Source organism: Podarcis tiliguerta (assembly GCF_965153285.1).
Source record: "Podarcis tiliguerta genome assembly, chromosome: 1".
NCBI lineage: Eukaryota > Metazoa > Chordata > Lepidosauria > Squamata > Lacertidae > Podarcis > Podarcis tiliguerta.
The window spans coordinates 51,833,532-51,848,022 of NC_139534.1; the positions used below are offsets into that span (position 1 = coordinate 51,833,532).

Consider the following 14,491-nt stretch of genomic DNA (forward strand, 5'->3'; position numbering starts at 1 on the left):
AAATCCAGCAGAAATCATCCATGAGCAAATGCAACATCCTTGGAATACAGTGACAATGCTAATTGCTCCATTCCCAATGCACTGGGGAAGGGGCTGCCCAAAAGGGGCTGGGAGAATGATGAGACAAAATATAATGCAAATGGGCTCAATCCGGGGGGTGGAGGTAGTGTCCTTTGGCTTACCATGGGATGGCTGCCAGACATATCACATTGGTGTGATTGCTTCTGGCAACTGAATCTAACAATTTTGCTGGAACAGAAATTTCCCTGTGGGTGATCCAGGCCAATCAGAGATCATGTAATGAGCAGAACAGCATCAGAACACTACCTGGTCTGTCTCTCACTTCTGCCATGGAGCTCATTTGGTGGCCTTGAGCAAGAATTTCCCCTTCAGCCTCTGTCCCCCTCTGCAACACAGAAATAATACTACTACCTTACAGGGATAGGTTGTAAAGATTAAAAGAAAATGTAATCCCAGCTCTTTGAACACTTACCAAAGCACTATATATGTAAATGCTTATTTAGTATTACATCTGACATTATGATGTTCTTCGACACCAGTAAATAAAATCATGGGAGTAAAAGCAACCAATTGGATTTGGCTGTATATGCTGGCCATGAGTATTGGGAAATGATAGCAATTTTAACCAAAAAGCAAACATGTTTGCATAGTGTCAAAAAAGAAGGCATTTTCCAGCAATGCCAAAAATGATTGCAAAAAGTGATGAGTAACTTTAGTTCAGTGCTGTCCTTAATGAAGTGTTGCTTACTTCTGGATAAGTTTACATCAGACCTGGATGTGAAAGTTTTCCTAGCTGATTCTACGAACACATTTCAGTCTGGATTGTGTCACCCCTGAGGGCTATTAATGCAGGACAGAAAGTGGAACGAACTGTCTAGCCAATGTAAGTGTTCCATTTGAATTCCAGATGTAGGAAACCTTCCCACAAAAAGAAAGAGGTAAACAAACTTTCTGAAAGTAGCAAGTACCAGGTTAACCAGAAATGTGGATCCACCAAACACACAAACTGGGTCTGCCTCCTAGTGGGTCTCTTTCTTACCTGCTCAGAGATCCACATGCTTCCACTTATTCTCTTGGTCATCAAATTGACTGCTCGAAGGGATTGCCTTAATCCTCATCTAGATAATAGTTTAAGAAAATTATAAAGCTAAAACACAGGCACCTCCCTGGTTGGTTGGTTGGTTGGTTGGTTGGTGGGTGGGTGGGTTGGATGCTTTGTGATGTCATTGTTGCTACATGTCCACACAAGTGAAAATGTCCCTTGCTGGCAGAAGAGCATGGAAAGATAAGAGAGGTAACATCTTGAGTCTAGCAGGGTCACCAAAGCAGCTCATCTGAAAAGAAAGACTCTCTACAGCCCTGGTTACAGTAGTGGTGGAAAGACACACTCTTGCTAAAGCATTTGGCAACTCTTTGCTGGTTGGTGGGAAAACATTGATGCTTTGTGAAGTCACCACTGCTGTTATGTGTCCACATAAGTGAGAAGACCACCTGGAGGTAGGAAGAGCATGGAAGATTAAGAGGAGGCAACATCCCAAGTCTGGCCGGGTCATCCAAGCTGCTCAGCTGGAAGAAGAACACTGCACAGCTCTTGATCCATTTCTACTTGTAACCAACAAAGATGGCACAGGAAGTAGACTGGCTCAGCAGCCAGGCTGGTGTGTGCAAGATAAACCTCTACAGCCCTGATACACATAAAGACCAGGAACGTAAAGTGATTTGCTTTGTCGACGTTGCCAACCTGAACTCAAAGGAGAGAGATGGAGCTACTGGTCGATCCAAGAACATCTCTGACCCTGACAATGAGCTGGACTTGGCGAATATGGAAGAGAGGGAGGTCATCATAATCAAGGACAATGAGCAAAACAGCTGCTTTAATACCGAGGGAGCAGTTTGCCTTTTCAAGCAAGGCTCCATTGATGATGACAATGTTGTCAGCTGGCTCAACAATGACCTCCAGAAATATGCAGTTGGATTCCAGCATGCCCTGACATCCTTAAGAAAGCCTCGCAAGACTAAGGTACTTGACTTGGCATCCAGGAACAACAACAACACTTCTTCCAGCGCCGGTAGTGAGGGAGGGAACTCAGATGACATTGCCTATTACGCCAATAAGCTCTGCAACTTAGTTGTTGAAATGACACGCAAGGAGATCAAGGAGAAATGGGAAAGCTCAGGGAAATGCACCCGCCATATCATTAGCCCCCACAGCAACAGGAACAAGGTGAATATAGCTGAGAATATGGAACGATGCAAGACGCCTCCAGATATCAAGAGGGACGACCCATTTTCAGGGGACATGGCAAACCACAATGACTTCAAGCAACATGAAGCCATGTATATGGACAAAGAAAGGAAAGCAGACGACATGACTTCCATAAACAAAGGGATGATGGTGTATGCAAATCAGGTTGCTTCAGACATGATGCTGTCTTTCCTGAAGACCATGAGAGTCCAGAAAGGTAGGCACCCTCCGCCAGCATGTGCCGTTTTGAAAGAGGTACTTATGAAGCACACCAGGGAAATCGTATCAGACTTAATAGACTCCTCCATGAAAAACCTGCACAACATCACAGGGGCGCTCATGACAGACTCTGATTTTGTTTGTGGACTGAAGAGGAACCTTTACAAGGCTGGAACCCAGAAGACCGCGGAGGTTTTGGAAGTCATGGTGAAGCGCTTGTTTAAACTCATCTTGGGAGACGATAAGCAGTACAGAGCTCAAAACTTCACCTTTGCAAACTATAAAGCAGCGGGGGGCCGGGGCCATTGCAGCCAGGGCATGCAGTTTGCATCCATGAAAAGGGAGTCTTGTGACTATGGAAAGGAAAGAGCAGGTGGCCCATGCCCAAGGAAACATTTTCCAGCAGGAGCCAAGGTGCCGGACAAGCAATCCCTGGATCTGTATGCCAGAGAGCTTCTGGTAACAGCATTGCAGCAGATACAGCAGCACCTGCTCGAAAAGAACAAAGACTGTAGAGCTCGTGAATGCAACACCTCCTCATATGGCTACATTCCCCGTGACTATGACAGGGCGGAGGGGAGCTGTGGCCCAAAATTCTCACACAGGTCATGTGACAGAAAAGCAGACCCCTGCCATTCGGACAGCCTGAAAGATAAAGGACACCTCATAATGTCTATGGTCCAGAAGATTTTGGACGAGGCTGGCTTAAATCTAGATGAGAACTGCGGGGACAAAAACAGGGGATAGAAGCAGAGGCCTTGGTGGGGAAGGAGCTTCCCAAACCAGAACCAACATAGCAACATCAAATGCATATGACAATATGGAGCAAGATGGATTCGAGCACATTTATCGACCAATTGATGGAATCTGTGATGAAGATGATCTCTCTTTTCATAACTAAAGGCATTTGCTCTGGTATTAGCTAATTAGATACCATCATCACAGCCCCACTGCAAGCAGCAGTGGCATGAATTCAAACTGGTTGATAAAACGGTAGCTGGGCAAGATCATCGATTAAAAGCAAACATTAAAAAGTGAGAAGAGGAGAGCGGCCCTGTTATTAATTCCCTCACCCAGGCTTAACAAAAGTAGACCGGTAACAGTCAGCTAGTTGCTAGGTGTTACCCAAAGAAACAATTGTGACTAACAGGACTTCTTCTGGTAGGTGGGGCAGGGTTAGAAAGTACACCACCATCCTCTTCTCGATCCTGTACATCTTAGGAAGGCCCCTGTTTCAGCTAGCCCTTCCCAGCTTATCAAAAGCGCATTTGGATTAAATCTACCAGAAACCCAATCAGGTCAATGTTTTGTTTTGCATTAGAGTTTGAAATGCTACCCTTAAACATGGCAGCAGCCCTTGCAAAACTTGGTGCCTTCCAGATGTTTTGGACCACAACTCCCAATAGTTGCTGGCTGGGGCTGATGGAAGTTGTGGTTCAAAACAGAGGGCACCAGGGTTGGCGAAGGTTGCATGAGAGGAGCTCTGAATAAATGGGAGATCAGTTAGGGCCCCTCCTGCCCTCCCTCGCTTCTAACACTCATATCCATTTAGCCGGATGGTGCTCTTTCCTTCATGGTCTCTCCTTTGTGGCTGGAATTTGGGTGAACCACAGACATGTCTGAGATCTGTGCCAGGACACACATACCACAGCTGCAGGGGGGCGCGGAGAGTAGGTGTAGGAGCCCCTGCAGAAGCAGCTCCTACAGAGTTTCACGTGCAAAGAGCATAGCAGCCAATGGCATAAAAAAGTGTGCCCCCTAGAATGCCAATGAGCTCATTGCAGCAACAATTCTGGTGCACAAAGGCCTAAGAAAGTGCCAAGTACATGGATGTGTGTGAAATATAATCAAATGCCACTCAGTGTCAAAGCCTACAGCGGTCACTTGAAAGTCAAGGGCAGATCCACACTGTACATGTGAAACACATTCAGTGCACATTTAAAGCACATGACAGACACACACACCCAAGAATCCTGGGAACTGTAGTTTTTAAGGGCGCATGGAATTGTAGCTCTGTGAGGGAGGAGGGAACTACAGGAAAATATGCCTATCTCTTTAAGTTTTTTCTTTTGAAAGCTGTCGCATAAAGTAAATGGGGGAAGGGGCTCTAATTTTATGGGGTGGGTTCTTATTTTCTTTGGAGCAGCAGGGCTGGGGAGTTTAATGCTCCTGCCCTTTCCCAGATCTAAACTGCCCCTCCCATATCTGCTTCACATTTAGTTTCACAGTGGGGGGAAATGCAAATGCAACGCAGGCACCTGTATCCTCACACTGCACTTATTCTGGCCCTGAGATGCACACACCATCTATAAATCAGTGCATCACATTCCCTGTGCTACTCATATACATCATAAACACTGCCTCCTACTCATTAAAGAGTTCCAAGGATTCCTTTGTAGACAAACAGAAGGGACTAACTGGGCTGATTGATTCTCTTAATATTTTGTCTTTCAAAGCACTAGTGATTTATTTCCCCCTAATTTAATTAGGAAACAAACTCCCAGAATTCACTGCATCAGCACGTGATGTATCCTGTTCTCCAAGACTTCTGGGGAGCACTGGAGATTTGACAGAGACTTCCTTTTTGTGTCATCCTCTTGCTTTGGGGGGCTGGAGAAGATTTTAATGTTTCAATCTCAATTGAGAATTCTGTGTTGATGAATACCCATATTTATACAGTTCCTGTAGTAATCAGAAGAAAAGTCATCACTTATGTCAATTTCCACTTGTACGACACAGCACGATTTGGAATGGGGGGAAATATATAGGTAGACAAAACAGGTTGGCATAAGTCAATGTGCGGAAACCGTTTTCCTAAACAGCAACTGACAATCTTCCTAGAGCACCTATCTCATGAACCATGGCATCTGCATCCACAAAAGGTATGACAAACTATAAGCGTTGAGGTGTAACAAAGCCAATGGTAACACTTCCAAAGTTACCAACAAATAAACTTCTGGAAGTTCTACAGCAAAGTATCAAAACAGCTTGGTGCCTTCATAATATATCTTTAGGCACCAGGCGGAAACATTTCAACCAGGCATTCAGCTGATTAACATTCTCTGGCTTTTTAAATCTGTTTGTGGAGTGGAGTTTTTGTTTTTTGTTTTTATTATGTGTTTTGTATTCTCATTTTGTATTTTTCTTTTGTGAATAGCCCTGAGATCTTCGGCTGAAGGGTGGTGTACTACTACTACTACTATAACTACTACTACTACTACTACTAATAATAATAATAATTACAATTAGTATGAAAGGGTGAACTGAAAGCCATGAACCTGGATATCCTATAATATCCTCTATGGTCCTTTTTGGATTAAAATGAGAGGCTGGTCAGTGCAGGGAAGGAAGCAGCCTCCTCCTGGGTGGAAGCCCATATCCAAAGGGCCAGTGACTCAGGGCAGGAGGGAGGGACTAAGTGAGAGGCTGGAAGGGGTGGCACTGCAGCAAAAGCAGCCCCCCCCCCAATGCTCCCCGACACTAATGAAGATGAAGTGAGCCAACTCCTTTCTTCTCAAAGGGAAATTTAGTAGCTAAGAGAGAAAAAATGCTTTCAAGTGTATTCATCTAGAACAGGGCCCGGCGGCTAGAGATTCCTGCGGAGTGAGCTGGGCCTGGAGACATGAGTGACACGCCGAAAACAAAACAAAACAAAAACCCAGACATGTAAATGCACCCAGCAAAACACAAAGAGACGCATGCAGGTGCATGAGCCCTACAGATATACAAACACCTAGCTTGCCAGCACGCAGAAGGACACAGGACTCTCCTGGCTGGGTCAGTCCACAACCCAGTTAGCCTGGTATTCTGTTTCCAAAAGAGGCCAAGGGAGGTGTCTCTGCAGAGGTGTGTTTGCACGAAAACTAGGGATCGTCACACCAAGCTGCACATCTTGAGTGGATACATGCATTCACACATACAGCTTGACCCATGCACACAAGTGCATGGAAGGTCACAAATACACCAAAATGTAAGCACCTAAATAGGGTTTATGCCTGCATGGCAGTTTTGAAAGGATACTGCTGTGCGTGTGCTGCAGTCTGAGCATGCACTATGGATTTTGCCCACGCCAGGCTCTCCCTTGTTTATGATCTGCTATACTGTAATCAGCAGTGAGTACCAGATTGGTGTAGGTCATGATCTCTGAATAGTAGGGTTCATAATACTGTATAAAAAATAAGATACCTGAACATTTGAGCTATCAACATAATGTCAGAGCCTCTGTCTATAATATTTAAGAATGACTGGAGAACAGGTGAGGCCTCTGCAGACTGGAGGTGGGCAAACATTGTTGCCATCTTCAAAGCGGGGTGGGGTGGGGAGTCAGGAAGACCTAGGCAACTACAGACCGGTCAGCTTGACATTGATACCAGGAAAGGTTGTAGAACTGATAATTAAGCAGCCAGTCTGTGGGCATATAGAAAAGGATGCTGTGATTACTAAGAACCAGCATGGGTTTCTCAAAAACAAGTCAGGTCATCTTTCTTTTGTTAACACAAGTTGGGTGGATCAGGAGAATGCTGTGTATGGTAGGTTAGTATCTACACACACCTCTGTATCTGCCATCTAGGCAAGCAAGGGGCATTATCAGAGTTCAAGGATGCATTCCAGACAGGTAAAAATACTGGTGAGGGGGTGTGGTCTGGGCAGATGGGGGCTTGGCTTGGGGAGAGTTCCAAGGGTCAGATGGAGGCCTGTGGGCCACTCCTGCTCTGTTTGAAAAAAACACACAGAGAGAAACCTCTGTGCCCCTCTAGAAATTTGGTTTCATTAGTGTACCTCTTCCCTCTGCCTTTTGTGATTAGACCATCCTCATGCCAGGTATCCAATAACATTATTTTATTGTGCCCCACATTTTTGCCAATGTGGAACACCAGCACCAGATAATAGTCATTTGTAGTGCAGTGCCATACAGTTAAATAAATACAATCAGAACAAAAGTAAAAAGGGAAAGGGGGTTTGGTTGAGCTGGGATAGGTCCAAACAGAGTCTGCTGGGCATGTACTTCATGCAAACAAGTACACATCCCAGATGTCTGAGTGTTTATTCTCTTAGTGATGCTAGCTGAAGATAGCTTTTTCATATGGTGCAAGAGTGGCTCAGCCTCCCAACCACAGAGCAATCAGGGGACACGTACACTCCAGCTTTTGGCCACCGACAGAGCATACAAAATCAAATTACGTAACTCGTCTGTCAAGGCCCACAGTGTTGGAATATAACTCAGTATGGTGTGAGCATCTGAGGATTTTAGGGGTTTCCCCATTACCAAGTTAATATGGACAATGACTTCCGTCCAAAACAATGCCACTATCAGGCATGACCTTTCTGGTCTCATTCTAGCTCCTGATCTCCCAGCCTGCTCCACAAATAATCCTTCCGCTCGTGGAATTGTGGGGTTGGAATCAAAGGAGTCCCTCCTCTGTGCCTGAAGATAGGACTATCTGCCTCAACAGATTCCTCACTGTGAGCCACAAGCAAAACGGAGGCATGTTGTAAGGTTCCAGAGCAATAGCAAGTCCAGGCCCCAGCAAAACAATGTCAGTAGTTCATCATAGCTGGAAGAAATTTCCTTCTTGACTTTTAGGGTCTCTAGTTTATCCTTGACAGCCCTTTGGTCAGCAAATGTGACACATTTTTGTAAGCCATGCTGTGGATATATGGTGCCACACTGCTCTCATTATATCACTGTTACATACAAATACAGAGGTTGGACTGGCTGATCCCTGTGTCTTTTTCCATCCCTGTATCTCAGGCTTCAGGTTTGTGGCCAAATCAGGTAAGAAAGAAATAGTTTTAGCCATTAGATCAAAGTGGCTGGGGAAAACCCACTTTCTCTGTTACCCACAAACCACACCACCTCATCTCTCCAAAATGAGAGAGGATGAGCTCCAGAAATTTAGGATGCTACCTAAATGGCTGCTAGCAGTGATGACTGTATAACTGCCTACGTGATCAGAGGCAGCATTTCTGGGAAACACAAGTAGGTAGAGAGCTATTGCGTCCTGGTCCTGCTTGTGAGCTTCCTATGGGCATCAGGGTGGCCACTCTGAGAAACAGGAGGCCCCTGGTATAATCCAACATGGCTAATACCATTTCAAGCTCAGATGTTGGAGGGCTTGCATGTTGGGATGCTCCATCCCTCTGCCTCATAAAGCCCCCAAACCCTACACATAGAAAACTTTCATGACATCTAGGCCTCCTGACATGTTTGCTCTCTGTATGCAGGGAGGTAATTCCCATCTTCCCATGGAGCAGCATCCCATCTGCACTGGTGTTGTGTTTTATCAAAGCCTCAAATGTGGTCCCTTCAGTCAATGTATATGTTTCTGTACTTACGTGCTCAGTCCACCAGAGGGCACTCACACTCCAGCTTGCTCCCAGCACCTGTTGACCAGATGTGTGCATGGAAGCCTGGGACTGGTCTTTTTAGAGTTCTCCTGCAAAGACTTCCTAGCTGCCTTTTGGATTTCCTACCCCACTTCCGCATCTTAGTTACATCCATGTTAGATGTGGAAAGGAAGGAAGCTTTGCAGATGACCGTTCAAGATCACAGATTGGATCGCAACCCCACTACTTTGGGTATATAGGCAACTCCATAGCTAGCTGGTCAGCTAGCCAAGGGCCATTCAGTGATCACATATCCCTCACTGCTGCTACTCTGCTCCCTTCTAAAGTGTTTTTGCCTTGCTGGAAACTATCCTTGATCTGTGACAATGCATCTGGCTTGCCTGAATAGAGAATGGATAGGTGATAGTTGGGTGCTGTGGGATGTGCCCTTTTTCTATTATTAGTAATGTGTTTTAAATATTTTGTGTATTTTATTTTAAAAAAGTAAGTCACTGAGAGAATTTTTTGTAGTAAGCAACATAACAACAACAACAACAACAACAACAACAACAACAGAGAGTTGCATGCAGGAGAGGTGTATAGAAACCTCCGACTTTTGCCTGGCCATAAAGTTGTCTCCTGTGCAAAGGTAAGAACCACTGCTCTGCCCATTTTTGCCTCTGGCCATGTCAGCCCTCCAGCATGTGGCCCCCAGACAGTCGCCCACCAGGGAATGTGTCCCTCAAGCTAAGAAATGTCCCCCACCCCCACCCCGATGCATCATATACAACCACTTCTAGAGTCAGTGCCTGGATCATGTACAGACTGCCAACAAGAGTTAACAGCACCACCAGCGTTGTACAACTAAAGACCAACAAACAAAAATGGTTTTGGTATGGAAAGATACTGAAGGGTACAGGAGAAATAGCAGCAATTTCTCACCAGCAGTACATGTAATTAGCCATTGCCTGCCACTGAGGAAGACTGTTTTGTTGTTGTTTTAAAGGCAAGGGACAAGATAAGGGGTCTTCTGGTTTCATCACCACCCAACGCCTCAGGGAATCCTCCTGGGTTCTGGGAGAATTTGCCCGCTCCTACAATCATGTCAAGATTCCCTGGCTGCTCTTAAATTCATACTCTGCCTATATCTTTCTTTAAAAAGCTTTACCTATAGCTCTCCTGCCCCAACTTCTCTGTGTCCTACCTTTTCCTCTATGTATCCCAAGATCCCAGAAGCAAGGGGAGGGTGTGACCTTTTTTCTGTAAGCGATAGGTAACAGACCTACCTTTCAGTGCCTCCAGACTGTCCATGTTTTGTGGTGATTCAAGCACGTAGCAGGGAATTTAGCTTTGCCGCCTTAGTGCAAGAAATCTACTTTTTGAAAGAAACAGGCCTTTTGTGGTTAAGAAAGTGTGGCATGAACGAATGATGGACAGGGGGCTTGTCAACACAGAAACAAAAAAGGAAATGTAGAAATACTCAACGAGCAAACCAGGACGATTCTCGTTGTCTTACAACCTCCCCTCACAAACAGATCAAGACAAATGCTCAATAAATGGTCAGAGGTAGTATAATCTCTGTGAATGCACAGACTAAGAGGCAACTTGGACAGGATGGAAATCAGCAAACAAAGTGTGACCCAGTCACACAGCAAGGCTCGCAAACATTGAAATCCTTCCAAACTTGTGGGAGAGGATCTGGGGACAATGAGGCCACATCGGTTAGATCAAGGTGACGCATCCAACAACCCCTTTATTCCCCCCTTTTCTTAGCCTCATCAAGGTTTTTTGTTTTGTTCTGTTTGTGGATCCCTCCCTCCCCCAGGGAGAGCTGCCTTGGTCTGCTGGGGAAATGCTCCTGTACACCCCCCCTCCTCGTTCTGTGCCTGCCTCTCTCTCCTTCTCTCCCCAATGTGTGGGAGTGTGGTTTGGGGTCGTGGTGGGGAGGGTGCCACATGTCACCGCTTCACACAGCTGCTGCTGTTTAAACCAGCTGTGCAAGGCACACGCGGTGCTGGCAAAAGCACCCAACTCAAGCCGGGCTGTGCAAGTGACGAAGCCTGTACTTAGGCAGCCACAAAATGGCAGGAGAAAAAAGGGCATTTCTCCCTTGGCAGGGTCACCTGCTTTTGATTACAAGGGAATCTACAGGCCAAGGCTGTTTCTTTCTGTTCACTCTTGCCGTCTCTACCCGCCCTCTCTCTGCCCCACAACACTCATCCCCAAAACATACACACAAATGGAATCCAGACTCAAATCTATTTGCCAGAGGAGAACTCTTGAAAAATTGTCACGATCCATTTCAGAGTTACAGGGAATTGGTCTGATACAGGAATGGGGAAATCGTCCCAGCTCCCCTCCAATCCTCAGCCAAGCAGCACAGCCAATAGTGAGAGATGGTGGAAATTGTATCTCTACAACTTCCAGAGGGCTACAGGTTCTCCACCCTTTGGACTGATGGAAATGCTTTAAGAGAAGGCTACAGTCTTTGCTTTCAAATTTGGTCTCTGGAGACCATCATAACGCAGTTCATAACCTTGAAGCTAGTCAACTGCAATACGCTCTGTGTGGGGATGCCCTGGGGGACTGCTGAGAAACACTTGCTGAGATAGGATCCAGCAGCCAACCTTTGAGGAGGGCCTGATTGCTAGAAGCACATTACGCCATTCTTTCAGCATCTGCACTCTCCGACCTCCTGTTGTCTTCTAGGCATAGCTGACGAAATTCTAAAATATTTTTACAGCCAAATTACAAGTTTGGTTATTTCAAAAAGCAAGCTTAAGCTGGTCACTTATTTAGAGGAGAAGGAAGAGGTGGTGGTGGAGGAGGTGAAGAAGCCATGTAGTCCCTATTCAGAACATGTTCCTGATCTAGATTGTGACTCTGTACTCATTTCTTGCTATAATCAAATGCACATTGCTGGTTGCAAACAAGGGAAATAGTCAGCAGAGCAAAGATTTGGTCATGAGACACACTGGAAGCAGATTCCAGACTGGGGTCACATGGCTGCTTTTCCCCTTCAGTATAAAAGTACCCAGTTTAAGTGCCCCCCTCTTTTCTTATTTAAAAAGTGTGAAATAAATAATGTGGCCATTGGGCTGCAAAGCTGAGAGTAAGATGTGTGCTTTCAAAATATCAATCTGGACGCACTTACAGGAGGCTGCCACCTTGCTGAATCTAAGCAGGGTTTGGGTGTGGTGTGGTCAGTGCTTGGATGGGTGACCACCTGAGAACCAACAGGTACACAGCCTTCGATTTCATCATGGAAGAAAGGTGGGATATAAATGTAAGAAAAGACATACATTGCATTACATACATACATACATACATACATACATACTAAAAGACATATCCACCCAGGCAGGCAGAGCTAAGCACGTTGAAAGCACAGATCTGGCCAGATCCATTCTTTTAAAGGAAATCCCCTCCGCACTTGGGCAGAGAAAGAGCTCTTTTGATCCACAACCCACATTTCTGAAAGATCTCAAAATGGCATCCCTTTTGTGCGTGGATGATTGGTGTGGAACACTGTTGATCAGATCCTTCAGAAAGATCAGCTCTCGTCATGCATGTGGCCTCTGGCAGGCTATCTCTAAGAGAATGAGACCTTTAGCAGAAAAATGGTTGCCCACTCCTATCTTAAAGCGGTTAAGCACAGCATTTGTGTAACATATTAGGCAAACAAGGACACACAGAGTGACATTCTTGGTGGTTTCTCCCCAGTTTTAGAATTCCTTGGCTCCTGAGGTTTGCCCAGACCTGGGCGTCTTCTAAAAGCACTATAAGACTTTGGTTTGGGCAGAATGTTAGGACATATTTACACAACAGCCTCAGACTGATCTAATAGTCATTCACCCGGCTTTTGCCAGAGAACCTTTAGAAGTGCAGGCCTGGGGAGCTATGGGGCAGAGTTCAGGGAGAGAAAATTATCAGCACTGTATCAAATTGCATCCCCAAAATTATTAGGGGGAGGGAGCCATGGTTGTTAAAGTGGTACAAAACCTACAAAGTGAGAGGTTTCAAGGGTCTCAGCAGCACACCCCTTGGGTTTGAATGGCCTCTGGAGACTGGAATGAAATGATGGTCCCTGGAGACTCGTGGCGCCTGTGTGATTTATTTACACATATATACAGACTGAGCATAAGATGGAAGGGTCCATGGCATTAACACATCAACAGATTCTGCTCCCCCATTAGGTTTCTAAGGGGACAGGTTCCAACAGCATGGCTTTGGATTTTGCACAGAGAACATGTCAGGCCTCTGTGTGCACTTTCCAGCTTCAGTCCCAGTCTTTTTGTTTCCTCTCTCTTTCTTTCTCTCTCTCTCTCTCTCTCTCTCTCTCTCTCACACACACACACACACACACACCCCTTCTGCAGACTCAGATCTTGTAGCTATAATATTGCTGGGCTGGCAGGAACCCCGAGGGGGCATCCAGCTCAATCCCAATCCTATAACAATAGGCTTGCAGTCTAGGTATATCCTGATGCAACTTCTGTAGGTACTTTTTAGCTCTGCAGAGTATTAGTGCACAGACTGAAAACTCTGAACACAGTACTTTTCTTTTAGAACAGGACCTTACTAATCCTTTAGGACCCATCTTCTTTGGCAATATATTTAATGAAAATATGTGCTTTCTCCTATTACTAAGTGTACCTGTTATCTTCTCTTTTATGAATATTTGGAGTGTATGGAGGAACTTGGGAAAGGACCATAGTTTAGTGGCAGAGGTCATGCAGAAGGTCCTCAGATTAAATAGAATGAGGTAGATAGTGATGTGAAACTTCTGAAACCCTGTAGAATCACTGCTAGCCAGAGCAGCAGTCAATACTAAGCGAGATGAAGAAAGCGGTTGACCTATGTCCCTAAAGCTTGCTGCTTGGCATGCCTGGAAAACACAAAATAAAGCTATGCCTCTTGCCTGTAGTCCAGATCTTTGCCCAATGTCTCCCTCTAGTGGTTGCTAGGGCCAATTCATTACACTTGAATGCCCATACTGTTAAAAAAAAATATTTAGTTTAATTACTAGCTGAGTCAAAAAAAGAAAAGAATAATTGCTATGCACACAAGAAAAAACATACAAGATGCCACAGGCCTGATGGAGGGTGCAAAACAGCACCTGGGAGAAAAGTTTGACCAGCGCAGGGGGCTGGGGGGAAGCGCAAGAATGAGATAAGGGAAGAACTTCTCCCCACTTTTCCAAATGGAGAGTTGGCCTTCTATGACCTCATCCCTTCATTTGTGAAAACACCAGGCTATTGAGTTTTGCTGAAGACGTTTTGACATAATGGCACCATTGCTAGTCTCCCATCCATGTGGATACTGTGCTGAAAAGTCTCCTGCTTCCAATGGCATGATCCTAACTCTGATTACCTACTTGGAAGTAAGCACCATTATTTTCAGTGGGACCATCTTCCATTTAAGTAGACTTGGGGTTGCTGTTCCATTCATTTGCAGAGGTTCACTTGAATGCTTGCTGCCTCCTCCTGCATTCAACTTAAGACTGGGATCAGAGGCAGACTTTCCTGGCTTCAATACCAGCCATTATTTCTTCTTTATTTCTTCTGCCTGCGCTCCTGTTGCTCAGTTTTACCATCTAGCCTGATGAAGAGCTACAGAGAACTCAGAAACTAGCACAGTGGGGAGTCAGTGTGGTGTAGTGGTTAGAGTGTTAGACTA

General features: G+C 45.3%; 2 protein-coding genes across 4 annotated transcripts in view; one reads left to right on the top strand and one right to left on the bottom strand.

The window, feature by feature from the left end:
- The window catches only part of CDK5R2 (cyclin dependent kinase 5 regulatory subunit 2), a 40,329-nt gene that overhangs the window by 18,967 nt on the left and 6,871 nt on the right, over positions 1 to 14,491 (bottom strand). Inside the window, exon 1 of one of the 3 annotated variants that reach the window (XM_083441556.1) lies at positions 1,061 to 1,201. The exons of 1 other annotated variant lie outside the window; for it this stretch is intronic. The gene's annotated coding sequence lies outside the window, so the exon portion shown is untranslated. Of the gene's footprint in view, positions 1 to 1,060; positions 1,202 to 14,491 lie in introns of those variants that run through there. One more of the 3 variants, XM_083441555.1, reaches the window with a different exon arrangement.
- On the top strand, positions 1,246 to 3,526 carry LOC310678143 (A-kinase anchor protein 4-like). Its single transcript, XM_083441527.1, has one exon. The coding sequence runs from the start codon at positions 1,643 to 1,645 to the stop codon at positions 3,230 to 3,232; it is 1,590 nt and encodes a 529-aa protein (XP_083297653.1). The 5' UTR covers positions 1,246 to 1,642; the 3' UTR covers positions 3,233 to 3,526.